Source organism: Ctenopharyngodon idella, chromosome 19 (genome assembly GCF_019924925.1).
Source record: "Ctenopharyngodon idella isolate HZGC_01 chromosome 19, HZGC01, whole genome shotgun sequence".
Taxonomy (NCBI): domain Eukaryota; kingdom Metazoa; phylum Chordata; class Actinopteri; order Cypriniformes; family Xenocyprididae; genus Ctenopharyngodon; species Ctenopharyngodon idella.
Genome location: NC_067238.1, coordinates 2,155,166 through 2,176,974, shown reverse-complemented (window position 1 = coordinate 2,176,974; position 21,809 = coordinate 2,155,166). Strand labels below are relative to the sequence as shown.

The 21,809-nt window shown below is 36.7% G+C and overlaps 2 protein-coding genes across 3 annotated transcripts; both read right to left on the bottom strand.

Moving 5' to 3' along the window:
- Positions 1–2,538: 2,538 nt before the first annotated feature.
- On the bottom strand, positions 2,539–10,779 carry tmem200b (transmembrane protein 200B). The gene is made up of 2 exons (XM_051873094.1): positions 8,314–10,779; positions 2,539–4,956 (listed from the first exon to the last, which is right to left on the bottom strand). The coding sequence occupies exon 2, from the start codon at positions 4,921–4,923 to the stop codon at positions 3,718–3,720; it is 1,206 nt and encodes a 401-aa protein (XP_051729054.1). The 5' UTR covers positions 4,924–4,956; positions 8,314–10,779; the 3' UTR covers positions 2,539–3,717.
- Positions 10,780–10,914: 135 nt separating this feature from the next.
- srsf4 (serine and arginine rich splicing factor 4) lies at positions 10,915–17,520 on the bottom strand. 2 transcript variants are annotated; one of them, XM_051873096.1, is made up of 7 exons: positions 17,333–17,520; positions 15,883–16,025; positions 14,855–15,020; positions 14,067–14,176; positions 12,531–12,739; positions 12,262–12,327; positions 10,915–12,098 (listed from the first exon to the last, which is right to left on the bottom strand). In XM_051873096.1, the coding sequence occupies exons 3-7, from the start codon at positions 14,910–14,912 to the stop codon at positions 11,651–11,653; spliced, it is 891 nt and encodes a 296-aa protein (XP_051729056.1). In that variant the 5' UTR covers positions 14,913–15,020; positions 15,883–16,025; positions 17,333–17,520; the 3' UTR covers positions 10,915–11,650. The 2 variants fall into 2 exon arrangements, with proteins under 2 accessions (XP_051729056.1, XP_051729055.1); XM_051873095.1 differs by lacking the exon at positions 14,855–15,020.
- Positions 17,521–21,809: the final 4,289 nt, after the last annotated feature.

The following is a 21,809-nucleotide window of genomic DNA, read 5'->3' as shown; positions in this document are numbered from 1 at the left end:
AATGACCAATTAAATGAGAAGAGATCACGAGAGACTGCATACCTGCCCGGAAGGAGCCATAAAACCTAATAAGGGGGGAAAAATTGGCCCCTGACAAAAACACTGCTGAGGATAATTACAGCAGGGGAATTTCTTTTCCCCTCCTCCTTCCTCTTTCATTACAGAAACTAAACCAAATTCACCAAGCTTTTGTCTTTTTTTTTTTTTTTTCTCATGTTTCACGTTGATCAATTTTGCAGTTATTTACAAAATGGGTTGTTACCAAAGACTATAGATATAAAAAGACGGTCCACTCCTATTAGTTATGAAGGGGAGAAATTGCAACACGCAATATGGCAGAAAAGGTCTTGCCTTCTAAGTAAAAGAGCCAATCGCTGATTTATAAAGTCATTGCATCACTGCAGCTGCCATTCCTGAGTCCTGAGTATTTGAATAGTTAAATAAAATTTGGTAAGTGCTATGGATTAAACTGCGTCAGCCATAATTCCCAAATAAATGTGTAAAATCAGTAAAAACATTTGCATTTTCTTTAAATGCAACAGAGGTAAATACAAACAAATAATAATTCATATGTTATAATTCATATAATAAATCATATTTGCATCTTGATTCAGGTCATAGTGTTGATAATAAAAAAAGAGCACACAGTACCATAGTGAATGTTGTAGAAATATTATAAGCATTATCAAATGGAGCTTTTCTCTCAAGAAAACCACAGTTCTGTGAAACGTGTCTGTTGGCGGAGCTTAGCAAAGTGTCAATTATACAACAACAACAACAACGACAACAATATAACATTTAAAATTTTATTGAGGAATCATAATTGGTGGCATGGTAACTAAAACAGAGGGGGACTCAAATTTTTAAAGACAACTCTGAAGTTAAGTAGAGTTATCAAAGCAGTGGTCTAGTACAGTAATGTTCAAATCTGGTCCTGGAGGACCACAGCAGTGCACATTTTGAATGTCTTCCTTACGTGAATGCAGGTCTCAGAGGCTCTGCAAATGAACCTATAGAAATCAGCTGTTAAATCAAAAGGAGAAATAAAAAATGTGCAGTGCTGTGGTACTCAAGGACCAGCACGCTCTGATAGAGACTAATGTAAATGATGTGAATTTGAGTTTGACTTTGTCATTACCTCTTCCATTGTCCTTATCAATAAAAATGGCAAGATGGCCAAAAATAACCTATGGATTTGCATTTCCCGAAATATTGTTTATTCTTAGTTCATGATAACTAAATTAGTTAACTAATGTTAACTAATGAAACCTTATTGTAAAGTGTTACCGGAACAACTCTTATTTGCAAAAACATTCCAGATCTATTAATTTGCGAGGGCATCTCCTGTGCATGACCCTCTTCAAAGAAAGATTAATGTTTTGAAATGTCCCAGCCAGAGCCCAGACCTGAATCCAATAGAAAATCTGTAAAGGCACCTGAAGACGGCTGTGCAGGAGATGCCCTCACAATTTAACAGATTTGGCACATTTTTTGCAAAGAAGAGTGGGAAAATATTTCCAAGACAAGATGTGCCAACCTGATAGACTCGTATCTAAAAAGACAGAGTGAAAATAAAATCAAAGCGCGCTCCAACTAAGTATTAGTTCAGAGGCATGTGTACACTTTTTTTTATTTTTTTTATTTTTTTATTTTTTTATCCATTGTAGGATAAATAGAGAGAAATATATTGATAGTAATATGCAGTAAAGACTGTAAAATGATGTAGCAACAAAAAGACAAATCATAATTTGGTATATGCAAATGCTAGTGACATCACAGTTTGCTAGATTTTTAATGGGTAACAATGAAAGGGAGAACTTAAATCTTAAATAAGTATTAAGAATATGAATAAATAGTTCAAACTGAATTAATTTCTTAAACTTGGGTAGAAAAAAAATAGAATGTCTGAGTAATATGAGTACAAGCACCTTGGAAATATATATTCACACTTAAGAAAACCTCTTTTCCAATGCTTTCATCCATCATCACTGAAACAGACCTTGCTTTTAAGGCTGTATGGTTGAGTGGTTACAGCAGTGAAACATCAAACATCCATAAATCTTGCACATACACATCTAACAAAGCACATCGCTAAGCTCTGCTTCATTACAATAATCTTATTCCTCACTGCACCAGGCATTCCTGTTCAAAATCAGGTGTAGTCAAATGATTTGCTTTTTCTGCAGAAAAAAAAAAATATATATATATATATATATATATTTTTTATGAATTAATATAGAACTATAGAATTAGTTCAATTCAGAGTCTAATTACAATAGTAAAGTTAAAGTTAAAAGTTTTTTTGATACATTTTTGAAACATTTTTAAGCTTGAGCATTTTTAAATCTCTGAGCTGAATACTAAATAGTGAATACTAAAAATAGAAAAAAATATGTTGTTTCATGTTGCATATGAGTATCCATTGATGGAAAAAGAAGCTTTTTGCCTGCATAATGGTAGTAATCTACCAGCAAGGGCACAAGAAGCCAAAACTTGACCCTCTGATGCTACCTTGAAAAACAGACAGCAAACAAATACTTACATTCAAAGTGGTTTTGTTTCACCTTTTATTTGCAACACAGGCATGGAATTCAGTTCAAAGGTGTGTCTGATCACTGATTGGTCAGTCAGACTGTGGATATTGCTCAGTATACATTGAGAACACACAGCAAATAACACAGCGTACCAAAACAGTCTACACAGACAAAATAGAGACAGGGTGACAGCCTTGTTTTTGTAAACAGGGTGAAGTTACACATTTTCATTGCAAAGAGGAGGGGCTCTGTCCAGCTCCTCCCTTTAAAGGGAAAGCAATTATGTACCCGCATTAGTGCATGCAAAAACACTGATCACCTTGGTTAATGAAGCCAAGAGGGCATTGCACCCTCATCATGAATGCTTCTGTTTCACTGCTGTCAGGCAGAGATGGAAGAAATGTGAGATACAAGGATAATAGACACTCTGGGAAACCATAGACAAAGATTTACAGACATTGCAACTGAGGTTTCTTTACCTTAACTTGTAATCATTTAAATTAACAATTCAACAGTAAATACGCTGTTTGGATTAATACATTTTTTGGTCAAAGAACCAGCATTCTCCATTTTTGGCTCTTATCTCTATCAAATCTGGAGCCATGCTTTTGGCTGTCCTGAATTCGGAAGTCAGAAATGTGTTTACTTTGAATCTAGTCACTGCTGAGGTCTTAGTTTATTCTACCTCGTAGATTAAGAAATGCTGCTTACTGTGTCTTAGTAACAAGTAGGACTTTAGCAACAATAACAAACTTATCCCACCAACTGGACGTTTACACATAATTGGATCCATCCAATAATCTGACATCACAAACTGTTTAGCATATTCCCATGACTGTAAAATACCTCCATCCTTAGCTTCCTTTAATATGTATGCTTACATTTCCATACCGTCAAGGGCAGCAGGAACCATGTTGCAGGTGTTAATGTTCTTTCAAGTGACATTTCCATACTTCGCAAATCTCCAAACAAACTAGTTGCAAAAACTAGTCAAGTGCGATAAATGGCCAGGTCTTGGAAATCAGCAAATTAGTTGGCCTCAAGGGATTCCAGAAACTGTGCAAACAATATCCACTGGAAACTTGTGCCAATTTGAGTTATTCCAAGTGTATGTCACTTAGTGAGACTCCTCCTAATGACCATGGGAACTGCCAATCCATTAATGTAATGATTAAACCTCAGCTCATTGGAAGGGACCTGAGCCATAGCTTTTGTTCATTTGTAAGCATTGCTGCTCAAGCTGGTCCAGTAACTTGTCCACAGAGTCCTCTTTGTTCTCCAGCTTGAGATACCTCCTGGCGCTTCCGAGGTCTAGCCGAGGCCAGCTGCGGTGCCTCTGCTCTTCCACAGGTATAAGGTCAAGGGTTGTAATGCCAACTCCAACCATGTTCACACACACCTCTGAGCTGGATTGTCTTGGAAGCAGTCCATCGTGACCCATAGATGACACAGACTTGTCCTCTAGATGAACCAGATCCCTGGGCAGTATATGTGGTTTAGTCCTGTGGCTCATGCTGTAGGAGCGTCTGGGTGGGATGGAGAAGATCTCACAGTCCTCCCCACCTAGTGTGGACATAGAGGATGCAGTCATACAGTTGCTGAGACCAAAGTGACTTTCTTGCCGTAGATCCAGTGCAGAGGTGGCCCCCTGTACCTCTGTGCAAAACATCTCTTTGCTGTTGTTGCAAGAGTTGGAGGAGTGAATAGAGGGGGAAGAGGAAGAGTCCTGATGATGAAGAACCTCAGTGTGCACTGTGTCTTGCTGCTGAATACTGTCCTCCTCATCCATGCTCTTCACTTGGAGTAAAGGCTCCGAACTGGACATTTCATGCAGGCAGAGGATGTTCAGATGGGCTGCAGGTAAACTGCTGACCCACTGGTAGTGCCTGGCAAGAGAGTTCACCTGCAAGAGGTCAGCCGAAGGCATGGCTGCAGAAACAGAGCAAATGACGCTCCGCATCTGAGCCAGAAGCATTTGAGTTTCCCTGTCCCGATTCTCATAGAGTACCGTATTGGCACAAATAAGTATGAAAAGTCCCACTCCCATTATGACAGGTCCTAGAAGTTTCATCCTTTCGCTATGAACCAGACTTGCTGCAGAAAACTGTCCTTTGGACCCTAATCCCCATCCTGATGCGGTTCCAGAGGATCCTTCCTCTGTGTCCACTGATGATCGAGGCCTATATGGCCAGTAGCCCGCCACGGCAAGTGCAGTGCCAACAACAACCACCACCACCCCAAGCACCAGAAAGGCACCCGGCATAGAACGGATACGCAGCTTTCCCTGGATTACACATTCCTTCTTTCTCCTGGAGTGTAGACTGAAACGTGGCAGGCGTTGGCGGGAAGGTGTGCCTGACGTCCGGCCGTGGGACTTCTGAGTCCTCATGGCATATGGTCTGTAATGATCCCTTATGGGAATCTGTAAAGGTGAGGAGGAAAGGGGATAATCAAGGTTGAGGTCAAGTGGTGACATGCATTCAGTAATTTATTCAAGTCAAGAGTATTTTTTTTCACTTTAATTTTTGCTTCAGACCCCTAAATCAATATACAGCTTGAATCATCTATATGCTACAACTATTATAATCCCTTGTTTAAACTGTGTTTGAAACATTGATGCTAAGGCTCGTGGATTTTTTTTTTCTCAGACTGTTTGTTATAATGGCTTCTATTAATATTTAATCCATAGGGGCTTGTCTTGTTTTAAATAATTTAAGAAAACAAGTGCAGTGATTTCTCCTTCACAACCTTCAAAAAGCACTTAATACATAGTAATAAATTACAGGAATGTTCCAGGTTAAATACAAGTCAAGCCCTTGACTCACTGGGCTATGTAAACATTTTTCATTTACCTCATGGACTTTAATTGTAATTGCATAACTGTTGCATAACATTTTTACTGGATGAATCAAAATTGATTTAAAAAGAGAAAAGGCTGCCCATGTCTGCCCAGTGCATCTTGCTCTTTGATGAAAAATTCAAAGATAAATGGCAAAAACAAAGAATGGAATGGAATGCCAGTAGATGATCAAATGATTTTGAAGGAGGTAGATTTACAACACCTCTTCTTATATTATATAATGACTTGGAAATGTTTTCTTAAAACCAGTGTATCTATTCTAGTATTTGTTACAGGCATAACATAATTTGGATCAGACCCTCTGATACCAAATACAGTTACCATCAGATACCCTCTGAGGGTCTGGCCCATGTCAGGAATGCAGAAACAATGTTTACTCATTTAGCCAGCTTCCAGAAAATAAATATATACTTGTTTTGTAATTAATTAATTTGTTCATACAACCAGATTAATCTTATTCATTTTATTCTGCTCTTCTAATGATAGCTGTACAGTAACGCACTTCATGTATCCACTAACACATACGCATACTTAGCATGTGTAATTCTTTTTAGTATTTATGGCACCACTGGTCACTATATGTTAAACTATGACAATGAATCATGTGTATATATATCAGAGTATACGTGCTCTGTGCCCTGTACGGATGTAGTTTTTATGTTCTGTTCCAGTGAAACTCTGACAAAAATATAAAGGGAAAAGATATCACCTATGTTTTATCTAATTGTGTTTGCAAGGGCTGTTTATTTGATTGTGACCATGCCAAAGGAATAGTCTCCAGAAGAATTCCCAGATGAGAAGAGTCCTTCTGTAATTTATGACTAACCTGTGACCCTTACCAAAGTTTATGTATATAGAACAAAGTGTGTCAAATGTTGCAAGAATTATCTGTACTGTTAACCTATCTGAACCTGCAGAAATAATGTCAACTGATTATCCAGTAGTTTGAGGCTGGATCCTCTCACTCATTTCTATGACCTTTGGAAGTTTGTCTTCAGTAAACTCTCTTGTCAACTTCAGCTTTGACTCCTGGTCTTCAATGAGCATACTGGTCTTGTTATGGGGTCTAACTGTAATTCCCCAAAAATTTAATTAAAATTTCAGAAACATAATGAAACACTGCAGCATGATATTTTCAGAGCTACGTGCAGTACAGTAAAACAATTCCGATTCCCCTGGATGGGGCACCACAACAAATCATTATCTATTTAAATCTATTTAAATAAATTGTATATACTCTAAATACAACCATCCTTACAAGTAAAGTGGCTGATGCTGTATTTTATTGCAGCAAGAGTATTCCCAATCCCTCAAACAATTTGTAAACTGTTGCAATAGTTTTGAGGCATGACATCTACACCGATAAACTACCCAGCTGGACTCCCAAATGGAGCTCCAGATTTTAAACGCTGGTTAGCTGATTTTAGGTCAAGTAAGATGGCATTTATTTATGTTGTTGATTTTAACTTAAAGAAGAAACAGGTGTTCAGGCAGGGGAAGCCTTGTGTTGATTGTATAGGCATTGACCAGGGCAAAAATAAATTGAACCACTAAGAATCTCTAAAGTCCATGCCACTTTTGACCAAAGAAGAATGTGGGGGGAAAACAAAAGTCCATAAATGAGAAATTATATGTAGTCAGTTCACTCTGGAATAACAAATGCTCCATTGGCAGAGATTTCTTAACAACTCTGAAAATGTAATTTACAATTCTGCCGACTCGCTTGGTTTGGATGTTCTGCTAGAGCACTTATATCAGATAGAACTTGTAAGCAAGATATCAGTATTTAAATATCCAAAGTAATATGACCAAATGTTAATAATGAGGCTGTGGCCACAAGTGTGTAGTAAGAATAAGAATAATAATAATAATAATCACAATAATAACAATATGTAGGTTTGGCACTAATAACTGCCTTTTGAAATCAATGCTGCATCTCAAAGGTTTAAACTTATCCTTTTACAACTATGCAAGTGTCAAACTCTGCAAGTTAAATGAAATCCATATAAAAAAACAATGTATAGTGCCATGCATCTTGGAGCACATGTTTGGACTGATTCATCAAAAGACTAGACTGATGAATTCCAGACCTCTTTTTTCCATTACAAATTTCAGCTTTACTTTTAATGGCTGTTCACTCTTGTTTCCAAATGGGTGAAATTAATTATACAAGAGTATAAAATATAAACAGCAGATGTAGATCAATCATTGAATCCGAATTGTGTTGAATGTTTCAAATTATTGTGATTGTTTGTACAGACAATTATTTATGCACCCCAGACATTTGCTAAGTGCCCTTTGTAGTTGAACTTGACTGTCACTTACATTCATGTCTGAACACTAAAATATTACTGGAATCATTGGCACAGAAGCAAGTACAGTCTAAATGGATTCATTGTGACACCTCTGCTGTATTTAGCTTACCACTTTCCACGTCACGTAAAAACGGTCCGTTCACTATCTTTTCTGACATTGCAGTATGCCTCATTAAAACATTAAAACTTTTTTTCTTAATATAGGACTCAATCGCCAATTTATTTGTGCATGTTAAATATAATGCACCACATAGAAAATGTTCAATGAATGCACCAGAATTTATCCATCACTTCGTTGTAATTCATTGCCATTTCAAGAAGCTTCTCAAAGATTTTCAGTCGCCAATTTATTTGTGCATGTTACATATAATGCACCACATAGAAAATGTTCAATGAATGCACCAGAATTTATCCATCACTTCGTTGTAATTTCACACACATTTCAAGAAGCTTCTCAAAGATTGTCCAGCTTGTGCTTGGACTTCATCAATAACATTAGAGATCTATCGACCTCTAATAAGGTCAAGACAGTTGCTGTATTGATACTGGCGCTTTGGCGTAACAATGTATCAAACGCGCCTCAGGAGACAATGCGTTTACTTGCCTTTGTTACAGTGTATTGCGTCCGCGTTCCATCGTTCTACCGCGCTGGACACGCGTTCTCATGATGTTTTGCATCCACTGCGAAGTTTCGCGGTTCTCCATCAATCCAGACGCGTGCGAAGTGCCGCGCTTCTCCCATGACAGCTCTTCCACTCCAGAAGGGGACACTGAAGGGTTAAAAGAACTGACTTTCTGAAGGCAGATAAGGTAGATATCGCTCCATCATCAGTAGTCACAGTCTGTCCATTCTCCAATGTCCACATTTCGTGTTCTCCCTTCAGTAAAGTGTTGAGGAGAGCGCCTCCTTCGTCGTGTCTTTTTATGAGACTCAATGGAGTGACCAGACTTCAGTTTGCTTTCCATATAATCAGACAGGGCAATAACTGACATTCAACAGGCTATATTTAGTGTTGTGAGAAGTAAAGCCTCAAAATATGTTGGTGTTTATAAAAAGATTTGTAGTGTAATATTTAGGGAGATGACGACGAAATGCCTGTAAAAGCAGGCACACAGAGGGAACTAAAGTAGACACACCAGACACCGGACATATGCTTTTTTTCTGTTATCTGAATGTTGGCGACATCTTGCGGACTTACTTGTACATGGAGAGGCGGGAAAATAATTGTCCGCAAATGACCTTTATAGATTAGAATATATTAAAGATAAAACTGCTTAAATTCTGATGCAGTTAATAATAAATTAGAATGTCGTGGAAAAGTTCATTTATTTCAGTAATTCAACTCAAATTGTGGAACTCGTGTATTAAATAAATTCAATGCACACAGACTTAAGTACTTTAAGTCTTTGGTTCTTTTAATTGTGATGATTTTGGCTCACATTTAATAAAAACCCATCAATTCACTATCTCAATAAATTAGAATACTTCCTAAGATCAATAAAAAAAGGATATTTTAAACAGAAATGTCAGGCTTCTGAAAAGTATGTTCATTTCTATGCACTCAATACTTGGTTGGGCCTCCTTTTGCATGAATTACTGCATCAGTGCGGCGTGGCATGGAGGCGATCAGTCTGTGGCACTGCTCAGGTGTTATGGAAGCCCAGGTTGCTTTGATAGCGGCCTTCAGGTCATCTGCATTGTTGGGTCTGGTGTGTCTCATCTTCTTCTTGACAATACCCCATAGATTCTCTATGGGGTTCAGGTCAGGCGAGTTTGCTAGCCAATCAAGCACAGTAAGACCGTGGTCATTGAACCACCTTTTGGTACCTTTGGCAGTGTGGGCAGGTGCCAAATCCTGCTGGAAAATGAAATCAGCATCTCCATAAAGCTTGTCAGCAGAAGGAAGCATGAAATGCTCTAAAATTTTCTGGTAGATGGCTGTGTTGACTGTGGACTTCAGAAAACACAGTGGACCAACACCAGCAGATGACATGGCAGCCCAAATCATCACTGACTGTGGAAACTTCACACTGGACTTCAAGCAACATGGTTTCTGTGCCTCTCCATTCTTCCTCCAGACTGGGACCTTGATTTCCAAATAAAATGCAAAATTTACTTTCATTTGAAAAGAGGACTTTGGACCACTGAGCAACAGTCCAGTTCTTTTTCTCCTTAGCCCAGGTAAGACGCTTCTGACGTTGTCATTGGTTCAGAAGTGGCTTGGTACGTGGAATGTGACAGTTGTAGCCCATTTCCTGAAGACGTCTGAGTGCAGTGGCTCTTGATGCACTGACTCCAGCTTCAGTCCACTCCTTTTGAAGCTCTCCTAAGTTCTTAAATCGGCTTCGCCTGACAATTTTCACAAGCCTGCGGTCATTCCTTTCACTTGTACACCTTTTCCTACCACACTTTTTCCTTCCAGTCAACTTTCCATGAATATGCTTTGGCACAGCACTCTGCAAACAGCCAGCTCTTTCAGCAATGACCCTCTGTGGCCTACCCTCATTGTAAAGGGTCTTGATGATCGTCTTCTGGACAACTGTCAAATCAGCAGACTTCCCCATGACTGCTGTTGGGATTACTGGCCTTAAACCATTTATTTATAACCTGAGAATGGTAATTTAATAGAACTTGAAATTAAATACTCTAATAATTTGAGATACTGATTTTTTGATTTTGATGAGCAGCAAGCTGTAATCATCAAAATGAAAAAAAAAAAAAAAAAAAAGTCTGGAAATATTTTACTTTGTCTAATAAATCTAGAATATATTTAAGTTTTACTTTTTGAATTAAATTACAGGAAAAAAAAAAACCTTTTCATGATATTCTAATTTATTGAGATGTACCTGTATTTTCTTCATTTACTCACTCTCCTGTCATACTGAACTGTATGGTCTAATTTTCTTTCCTCAGTAGACAAATTCAGCAGATTTTTCCATTCGCACTTGCAAATCCACTTCTTAAAGCATCACAGCAGGTTTAAGATCAATGATGACAAGATTGTTTTAAATCCACAAAGACAGATTAGAGAGACGACAGAGGAAAAATTAAACTTTCTATATTGGTGCTTGAACAGCTTTTCAACAATTTGAACAGACATTAGAGAGTCTTTCAGTTATATACACTTTTTATACATTTGACCCACGATATTAAGAAAACCCACCACAAAGCAACTTTGTAAATGAACTGAATGGACACAAAGTATTGTGAGGCAGTTTTTTTTTTTATTATTTTGTATGGAGAAATTTGTTGTAAAAAGACCATAAACTCTGCCCCATCTTAACAACATTTATGGAACATGTCTAAAGTATACAATGCAAAGGTTAGGGCTCAATTTTACTCAGTCTTAATGAATAAAATGTATGCAAGCAATTTTCAAATAAAAACACTACTAAAAATGATGCATAAGGTTAACAATACCAGAAAATACTGAACTGTGAATAAGCAAGCATTTCCCCTAATACCTATCTGATCTATCTGAAAAAAAAAAAAAAAAAAAAAAAAAAAAAAGGGGGGGGGGGGGGGGGATATATATAGAAGTGGTTCGCTTCAAATAATAGAAATGAAGGGCAGAACAACATTTAGACATTGACTGCAAAACAATTTTCAGTCTATTTGTCATCTTATTTTCAAGAAATAACATCTAAAAACAAGAGTTTTGCTTCTCAAAAAATGTAACATATTCAGACTTGTTTTCAGACAGTATACCTTGAATTAAGTTTATTTTCTAACCCCAACAGCAAATCATTTTAAGCACTCATTTTAAGCAAAAAATCTAACAATTTTAGTGACAAAAAATTGTCAGTGGGGTATTTAAAAAAAAAAAACAAAAAAAAACATTAATTTAAGATTTATTCTTGTTTTAAAGATTTTTAGTTAGACTGGAAAACAAGATGAAAAATACTGATTGAGAAAAAAAAAATTTTTTTTTGAAGTGGACTTAGGAACGAGACCTTGAGTGGGATCGAGATCGGGAATACGATTTTGAGCGTGAATGTGAGCGAGATTTGGATCTGGATCTAGATTCCCTGCGCCGATCAGCATCTGGTGGCGTTTGTGATCTGGATCGAGAATGAGCTCTAGAACGGTGCACCCGTTCAGCCACTCTGCCTTCATCACTGCTCTTGGTTGCCTCCTGAGATTTGGACCCAGACTCCCTGGAGAGATCCCTGTTGTTGCCCGATTTGGACCGAGATCTGGATCGAGAATAGGAGCGACCCCTCTTGTTCTCCCGTTTACTCTTTTTGTTTTGGGGGCTGCAGCTCAAGCTATTATCCCTTGCGCTTTCACCTCCTCTGCGAGCTCCATTACTGCTCTCCTCCATCCTACTGCTCCTGCCCTTCGTCTTCTTGCTGGTTGACCTGCTGCGTGATCGTGAGCCTGAGGGTCTGGAAAAGAGAGGGAACAGTTTAAGAAAAATACATAAAATCAATATATTAGCAAGACTGAAGCCACACAGAACTTTTATTTTTATTATAGAAATTACTGCCTTCTAGTGGACTCAAACTGTGATCATTCTACTTTAAGCACAATTCACTTTTATTTGCCTACCTTGAGCGGCTACTGGTTCGACTGTGGCTTCGGCTCCTGCGAGACCTCCTGCTCCTGGAGCGAGACCTGAAGGATGTGTGCAAGAAGCAAGAAACTTTACACATGTTCTTTGTTAAACTCTAAAGTAGCTTTTATTACAAGCAGTTCATTTAGCTAATTTTTTCAACACCAAGTAACATGACATTAATGCAAATGCAAAATCTAAATGATCAGTTATACGTCTCCCACATTTACAATATAATTCAATTATAAAGCTGATTTGTTTTCACCTGGAGGCGCTGCGAGAATAGGAGCGTCTGCGTCTGGCACCAGGTCGGTCCTCAATGAGACGAATTTTCCTTCCATTGACCTCAGTGCCGTCAAGTTTCTCCAGGGCTCTTTTCATGTCTGAGTACTGCCTGAACTCTATGACCCCCTCATTCTTGCGGCCCTTATTAGTGTCTGCATAAGTTACCTCACCAGCCTGACGCATGTAGTCCTGAAATGAATCAATGACACATTAGCGACTCAAGACAAAATCATTGATCACGTTTACAGAACAGCCCTTCTAAATGACAATTTTCGAAATGCTTGAAGTCGGCATAAAACGGAAATCTCTTCATCCCCATTACATTTACATTACATTTATGCATTTAGCAGTCGCTTTTATCCAAAGCGACTTCAAAGCATTCATCAATGAGCCAACAATCATTGTAGTACACAATACCAGGTTTGTTAGACAACTAGATTAGGACCAGCTAGAGAAAAAAAAAGAAATGCAGAGAATTTTTGTGTGTGTATGTTTGTGTAAGTGCATTGGTTTAAGAGTGTGGGGTGGTTAAGTGCATGCGGAAGAACTGTGTCTTCAGCCGTTTCTTGAAAGATGTGATGTTCTCAGCAGTTTGGGTGGAGGATGGCAGCTCATTCCACCAGAGAGGAACAGAGAGAGTGAACGTTTTGGAGAGTGACTTTTTGTCTCGCTGTGAGAGAACCACAAGGCATCTCTCATTCAGTGACCTGAGCTGGCGGGAGAAGCCATTTTCCTATTGTGAAACAGTGTCTCAAAGAAGAAAAAAAAAAAAAAAGTAGGGCCAGACAAAATCAAGTCTCGAACTGACAGGATCACTGTGGTTTCCTATCGCTCTACTAACCATGTTCATCAAACGAGATGTCGTTGCAAGAGGGAGGGGAAGTTATTTTGATTAAAGATTACAAGGGCACATTAATTTAATGATGTGCACAGATAAATCACTAATAAATATTGCAATATTTAAGTATTTTTTTTATTTCATGGTGATTTTTAAAGTCAATAGTTTGATATGGAGGGACAAAATGTAACTTGGCTAGAGGCAGCGATATCTGATTTAAAAAAAATCTTTTGTTTGTTTTTTTTTTTTTAAGAAAAAGTGAGTGGTGTTTGCTTGTGCAATAACTCGCCACCATGATGCTAAGGTGTTTTAGCATTTTGCTATGTAGTTTCTAGGGTGTTCCGAGTGGTTGAACTTGCTAAAAAGATAAAAATTGTCCCAAGATAAAAAGCCCATCCTCTTCCTGCTATCTAGAATATGCAATATTCTGGATTAAGGACACTCTTTCGATGCAAGTCTATGGCTTTTTTCCCCCATTTTTATCCATTTTATCATCCTCCAGGTGAAAATCATAAGTCTAATCACTTTGAAAAATAATAGCACACCTCTCCTCAACAAGGAGCAGAGTCATTCATGTCTTTGAGCCAGGGGTTTGTTCAAATCCCTAAGCATAAGCAATAGTAACAGTGATATTCACCTTAGCAAACATAAGACAACTAAAAATAGTATGTTTTGTACCTTCAGGTCCTGCCAGCTGCAGCGACTAGACAGATTTTCCACAATCAGCCTGTAATCCGTGCGTGTAGGTGGGCCGTACCTGTCCCCTCCTCCACGCCCATAACGATTACCTTAAAAATGACGAGAATAAGATGTATATGATTCAGGATTGGTAAAAGAAAATGAAGTGTCCACACTAGCCTTTAAGTCTTTGTGGATTTCACACACAGAAACACTAAAAGATTAAACTTTAGACAAAGAACTTATAACATCTACAAAAATCTGTAAATTTCAAGAAAAAAAAAAAAAAAAAAAGGAAAGTCTTATATATGGTTTAAGAAACTGGATTTACTTCTACTAGAGTGTAATACATATTTTACCCTCTGAAATTTTGGACATTTCACCCAAAAATGAATTATTTATTCACCCACATGTTGTCTGTGTAACACAAAAGATGATATGTTGGAGATAAGTCTATACAGAATCATGTTTTTTTTTGTTTTTTCTTCAGCCAGCCAGTGGGGTCCAAAACTGGACAAACTGTCTGGACAAACAATAATTGAATCATATTTCAAAGCATCTTGTGTGTATAGTCATATAGGTGTGGAATGACATAAGGGTGAGTAAATGATGACAATCATTATTAGGTGAACTATCACTTTAATAGACAGATTTGCTCTAAAATATTCCACCAAATAACATACTTACGCTGTACTTAAATTTAAAAGATTATTTAACAGGGGAAAAAGAAAATGTGGAAAGAAATAAAACCAAAACATATTACAGGCACCTAAAAGAGCTCAACCCACATCTCCTAAACCCATTGGTATCCTCACCACCCGGCTTAATGGGAAAAGCGGTCCTCATTCACATTGGCTCGCTTTAATGGTCTGCCCAGGGGCCCAGTTTGGTCAAAGAGCCACACGCATGGGAAGGGGGACACCATGGCCAGCAAAAGGGGCAGGCGGTCAGACTCTTTTAATAAAACATTGAGGGTTAAATTTCTAGCTTTGACATTATTTTGAATTAAAAAGTTATTTCATTTAAAAAAAAAAAAATTAAAAGAAATCAATCAGTTATATTGCAACAATAGATATCTGCATATAGTGAAGCAGAAATTACAATATTTAGAATTACTAAACGTTTTTCAGGGTGATTCTTCATTTAGGGACACTTGAGAAACTCACTTGAGGCAGATCTCTTTTTTTTTTTTTTCTAAAAAGTATGCCATTTGTTATATTGCTCCAAGGACAGAAAGATACTCCCAACTGAAGAATCACCCATCAATAACATTGTAAAGATTACGATCCAAACAATTTCGCTCCCTACAAAGTTAAACAGTAACTGCATATGATGTTACAAAGGAAATTTCCAAACATACAATTTTCAGGCTTCTCAAAGAGAGACCGGACACTCTCAAACATGCTGTTCTATTCTGTTTTTAGATCAAATGAGTCAATGTGAAGATGAAGAAAAAAACAAACAAATCAATGATGACATTAACATGCCTAAGGACAAGTGATTCACTGTTTTTTAACCATCAGTGTCTTAGTCGACAGAGTTGTGTATGGAACTGTGGAAACAATGTCAGAAACGATCTTCTTTACGACCTGCAGTAACATCACTTGAAACATTAATTCTGGAAACAACTAATTTTGGTATAGTGATTAAAAATCATAATGAGCATGCTGAGCACCAAACTCTTCAGCTGAGAAGCCTGAAAAAGAAAAATTTGTTTGCACAATCTAACATCTACCAAAGAAATAGAAATTCATTTGCAAAAGAAATAGTATGTGGTATATAGTATTCTGTAAGAGCGGGTAAATTAATATCTTACTTCTTCCAGATCGGTTTCCTCCATCACGGCGCTGTCCTATGGTATGCTCCACTATCACTCTCTTCCCACAAAGATCTTTGCCGTTCAAATCGTACACAGCATCATCTGCATCACGGGGGTCATCAAACTCTACAAAGCCATATCTAAAGAGATAGAGAGGATTTATGAGCTTTGAGGAAAAATATGCATGTGAAATGTTACAACACACAAAATCCCCCAGGTGAAAAAAGTACACTTCCATAATGTACTTTATTCACACACCAATTTTGTACTTAATATACTAAATATTCTTCTTTAGTATTTCTTAAGATAATCTTAAGAACATCTAAGTGTACTCAACTGTGCTATTTTGAGACACCATGAATATGAACTAAAATGTGCTTTTAACACTATCTCTGTGTTAGTGCACTACAAGTGGTAACTAAATACATTTTTTAATACAGAAATAGTATGTTGGAAGTGTACTTTTTTTTTTTCACCTGGGCCAGTTGTCTAATCATCAAATTAGCTTTTTCAGCTATTCCCTTGGTTACACTTGTTACCCTATATAGTCTAATTTAATGTAAAGTCATGAAATGGCTTGCTAAGCACAGTTTTATGTTGTATTAACATATTTCCTCTTGAAACACTAAGCTTAGGCGGGACATATCAAAAGGTTTGCACCTGCTTTTTTTTTGTTTGTTTGTTTTTTCTTCATTAACACAGCCAATAGGCATTAGTTAAATCCGTGAACTGTGATTTCCATCCATTTATGTATTATTAACAATATATTTAAATAAAATAGCAAGAACCGAAAATATTGCACATAGACAAAATGAAATATCACCCTTAAACATATAGCAGGGTCAAAAAAAAAAAAAAAAAAAAAAAAAAAAAAAGAGACCACACTGAAATCAAAATGTAATGATGAACAGCATTTAAACTCGACACGTTTGACGATCATTCAACTCGAATTCTGCTGTTATTAATATTCTCGTTTTCAAATAACGTTTTTAACTAAACTCTTCACTCAAACTGCTGGTAATAAAATTTGTAAAAAAAAAAAAAAAAAAAAAAAAGTGCCAAAAATAAGCATTTTCACGAGGGCGCCAGACCCTACTGTACATGTATAATAAAATAAATATCAACATGAGTTAATTTTTAGTGAATGGGACAAAAAAAAGACAAAATGTAGAACTCAGTCGAGGCCAGCCTGGAAACAATGGGGGTTAGCAATAGCATGCTATGCTAAAACAGCTAAAAATATATTTAAAATGACTGATTAAAAGCTGATACAATTTTCAAATATATTTTTATGCGTAATTTATTAGTAATGCTGCTAGTGAATTCATAATATAGCTTTCTTTTAAATCATGTGGAGCAGAAGAACAAACAGTTTATCCTTCTTAATGACTCAATCGCTGTTCCGGCTGCACATTTAATTTGCTCGTATAAAGACTATATTTCTTACCCATTTTTCAGGTCCACTTCCAGTATCTTCCCATAACCTTTAAAAAACCTTTCTACATCTTTCTCTCTGGCGCGATAGCTCAACTTTCCAACGTAAACTCGAGACATTTTCCCGGTGCAGTAGCTCAGCATGCAAAATCAGCAACAACATATGTGAGATTCAAAATAAGCGACGCGCATTGCTGTTTTCCAATATAAAAGTCCTAAAGCCTGTGGTCAAAATAAGAGACACGCATTGGTGTTTTCCAAAATAAGAGTCACAAAGACAGTACCAAAATGGTTGCGGTTGTGAAAGTTACAACCAACAGCACAGACGTTGCTGCTTACTTTTCTCGCTATCGAACTTTGTTAAATTTAAGACATGTTAATGATCAACACTTTATATGGTGATGCAAAAACTTGAGAAAATGAGATCCAGGCAGTCCAGCAATGATTATGTCAGAGATTAAATTTGAATAAGGAATAAAAAATGTATTAATTAAAAATTATAGAGACAAACAGATTAATTGAGTAATTAATAGTTAATAACAAAATCTAGAGTATTGTAAAATCCAGAGTATTGTATCTAATATATGAAGATCAGAATATACAGAAAGAAGGAACAAAAATAAGACATTTGCAGAATGAAATGAGAGATAGAAGAGAAGAAGCAGAAGAGGAAAGCAAAGGAAAAAAAAAAAAAAAAAAAAAAAAAACTATCAACGACTCAGTCCATTTTATACCATAAGCATAGGGAAATCTACATCCCACTCAAACTTATGTTTTGGTCTAATAAGAAAAAGTCAAATGGATTTATCCATTATGTCATAGACTGGTCAGATGTCAAAAATAGATGAAAATAGATATAGGGGATGTTTTGATCCCCTTAAGGTAATTTTGCAGATCTTACATTATCACATGTCAGCAGAAATAGAAATGGACATATTTTGATATAAAGGTACATCGAGTTCAAATGAGCAACTAATTCCAAAAACATCGCTTCTGCAGTACTTGGCAGACGTCCAATATCTAACCACAAATGTGTCAACGTGACCTGTCACATTGGAACTCTTTGAAGAACAATTGAATATAACAAGCATACATACTCTTAAATATAAAAGAATAATAACCATAAAGGGTACAATAAAGAGTAAATACTTGAAAATATGATGAGGATTAATATATGGAGAAGGAGTACATGAATATATGAAATCAAAAGTAATATTGATAAATCATGAGCCATAAATGATTAACATGAAATATGAATAAAATGCATGAATATGAATATTGACCATTTTGGATCCACCAATGGCAAAGCAGTAATGGGAGAAAAAAAGCTTTCTGGTTCTTTACTGCTTTGCGATTCACAGTTTCAAAGCAGTTAAAACACTGCACACTGGACATCTGCTGTTTATTTAAAATAAAGTTTGTGTTGAAACAAAAACTGTTAAATATATACTATATTATGATACTAAAGTAGCCTATACTATATTGTAATACTTAAAATATAAATTTTTAATACGTAAGTATTTTTTTTTTTATATTTAATGTAAATGTATCTGTTTCAAGTAACAAAGTAGTTTTGAAAGTAGGCCAGACAAAGAACAGAGGAGCTTTAAAATTAGCATTAATCAAACTGTAAAATGTATTATGTTTAAACTCTGGTATCATGTTTTTATGTTTAAATTATGCTTGAATATTCACAAACAGTGTCCGTGCGATCTCTTTGGGACATGTGATTGTTGATATTAATATATATATATTTGTGTTGTGTGTGTCTTTATTAAACTGAAAATAGATGGAAAACATGTTTTAGGGGGAATTAAAATACCAGTACTTTGGGTGTGTTGTTCATCAAAAATATTTATTTCACTCCACCCCTGACTGCAGCCATCTCTCATCTCGCAATGTGTTTGGCATCTCAAATAATCCTATTCAAAATGTGCAGTGTCGGGGGCTCCAGGAACAGGGTTGAGAAAAACTCAACCACAATGCTGAAGCAAATACTAACCGCTAACTATAACCATATGTGACCCTGCCTGTGAAACCCCAGCTAAAGTTGCATAATCTAATTATGAGATTTAAGCCCTGGCTATACTTCGGTTTTTTTTACGTGTGCGCGCAGTCAAATGCACAGCCTTCCAAAGTATACTTCACTTGAATTGTATGCATACACAGGCGTTTGACACATGCACAGTTTTTAGCAATCTCTCACCACGAGTTACAACCCATGTAAATATATTTGTATTCTTTCATGCTAGAGTTGTACAAATGAGGGTACTTTCTAACCTCTTCGCACAATCTGTCTATATAGGCCTCCATTGTTGCTGATTGGCTGTTTGCTGTACATGACTCACTTTCAGGTGCTTGAATTAATCACAAACTTCCTGAATCAAGCCTGAGTTGAAAGAGAACGTTTATACCGAGCGTTGTGAGCCCGTTGAACCTGATGTAAACCAGGTTGGATTTGTATGGTTTTGTCAACACTAAACTTGACGAAACTCTGAAAGACAGGGAATTGACAGGGAATTGCATGATTGAGTTGACAAATTAAACCAGCTGTGGGGCAGGTTTGCGCATTAACTGGTTTGGGTAAAATTCAGACATAAAAAAAGTGGTGCATTTCCGAAATGCATAATTAGAATGGTTATGTCGCTTTCAACATAGTTTAATGATTTAGTGTTTCCCTAAACGTAGTTCTATCAAACAATTGAAAACTGCATTGCAAACTTGCGTGGTTGGACAGTTTTCCATTTGTGTTCTTGGTCAGTTTGCAGTGTTGACATCATTGATTTCACCACAGCTGGGGTGTGTTGTATTAAGAATTAGTGCCCCCCTTTCTTAATCCTTTCGAAGCCTTCACCATTCACTTTGAGAGATTTGGAAGGCTTAAAGTTGTGGTGCTCACATTTCACGTAATTCACTTTTAAAGGGGTGGTTCATTGCGATTTCACTTTTTTTAACTTTAGTTAGTGTGTAATGTTGCTGCTTGAGCATAAACAGTATCTGCAAAGTTACAGCACTGAAAGTTTAATGCAAACGGAGATATTGTCTTTTAAAGTTATGGCAGTTTAAAGCCTACAAAAACGACCAGTTTGGACTACAACAAGCTTCTTCCCGGGTTGGTGACATCATAAACCCTGCAATTAACATAAACCCTGCCCTGGTCTGGTCTGGTAGTGTAACTTTACTCATGTAATTTTGGCCAAGTAGTGGTTCTTTTCTTCTTCTGGTAACCCAAAATAATACTGGCTAGACATAGTTTTAACTCGCTAGCTAATGTAATTTACTTATTTATTTAGCTTGTTATCAGAAATATTCTATTCTAGAGGGACTCTGTTGTTATTGATTCTTTGCGGAAGTCTACCGGAAGTTAAGTTTGGGCCAATAACGTTTATGTTGTTGCCGTTGAAACCATCTATAGTTGAATTACCAAAAGCAAATGTGTTTATAATAGGTGTCTATGCAGGTCCCTGTAAACCTGAATCAGTAAAAGACTACATGCGTGATTTTATAGAAGATTTAAAAGTTATCACAACAGTTGGTGTAACTTTTAATGGTAAACACAATGTACCACTTCCATATGCTTTTATCTGTGACACTCCAGCAAGAGCTTCTTAAAAAATACATCAAATGTCATGGTGGCTACAGTTCTTGTGAGAGCATTGCACACAGTATAGCATTTATCTTCATGGTAAAATTGTTTATCCTAATATGAATTACAGTCCAAGGACAGATACTCAGTTTGATCAAATGTCTGATGAAGACCACCATTTACTGTAAATCACCTCTCCAGGGCCTAGGCATTGGCATGGTTTCCAATATTCTTTTCAAATATATGGATTTAGTTTGCTTGGGCATTGTCCGTACATTAATTGCTCTGTAAGGGACCACTGCAGTGTCGGGTTTCATCTTCCACCATCTCTGATCGCTGTGTAGATAAACCTTACATCAACCTTACATCAGAGCTTCTCCAGAAAGCCACATTCTTTGACTGAGTACAGCCAGAATTCAGGCAGTTTTTATTATATACAGGGCCAATTTTTAGTGTATGAAAGTATACTTTCATGTATAAGTGTAACAGTAGTAAACTTTTAAGTACACAACTAGGTGTTGTGGCCAAGCGGCTACCTCATTGAAGCCATGGATATATATATAAAGTTTTTCACAGGTAAATCAATAACAATTACAATTTTAACAATATTTCAAGTGTAATTTATGAGATTTGTTGTATTATTTCCAATCTTTCTTTGTAAAAAGCATAAAGTTTAGCATACTGATTTCAAAGTTAAGGTTTCATTAGTTTGAATATTGAACCAAACACTATAATAACATCTTAGCTGATAATTTAATATACTTTTTTTGACAAAACATCCCATGTTTCGGTCGTGACTGCACATTTTTGGTAGTGACAGTAATGTGTTTGTTGGTAGCCACCACATCACATTACAGAATATTAACTCACATACTAAAACACTACTAAAACAAATTAAAATACT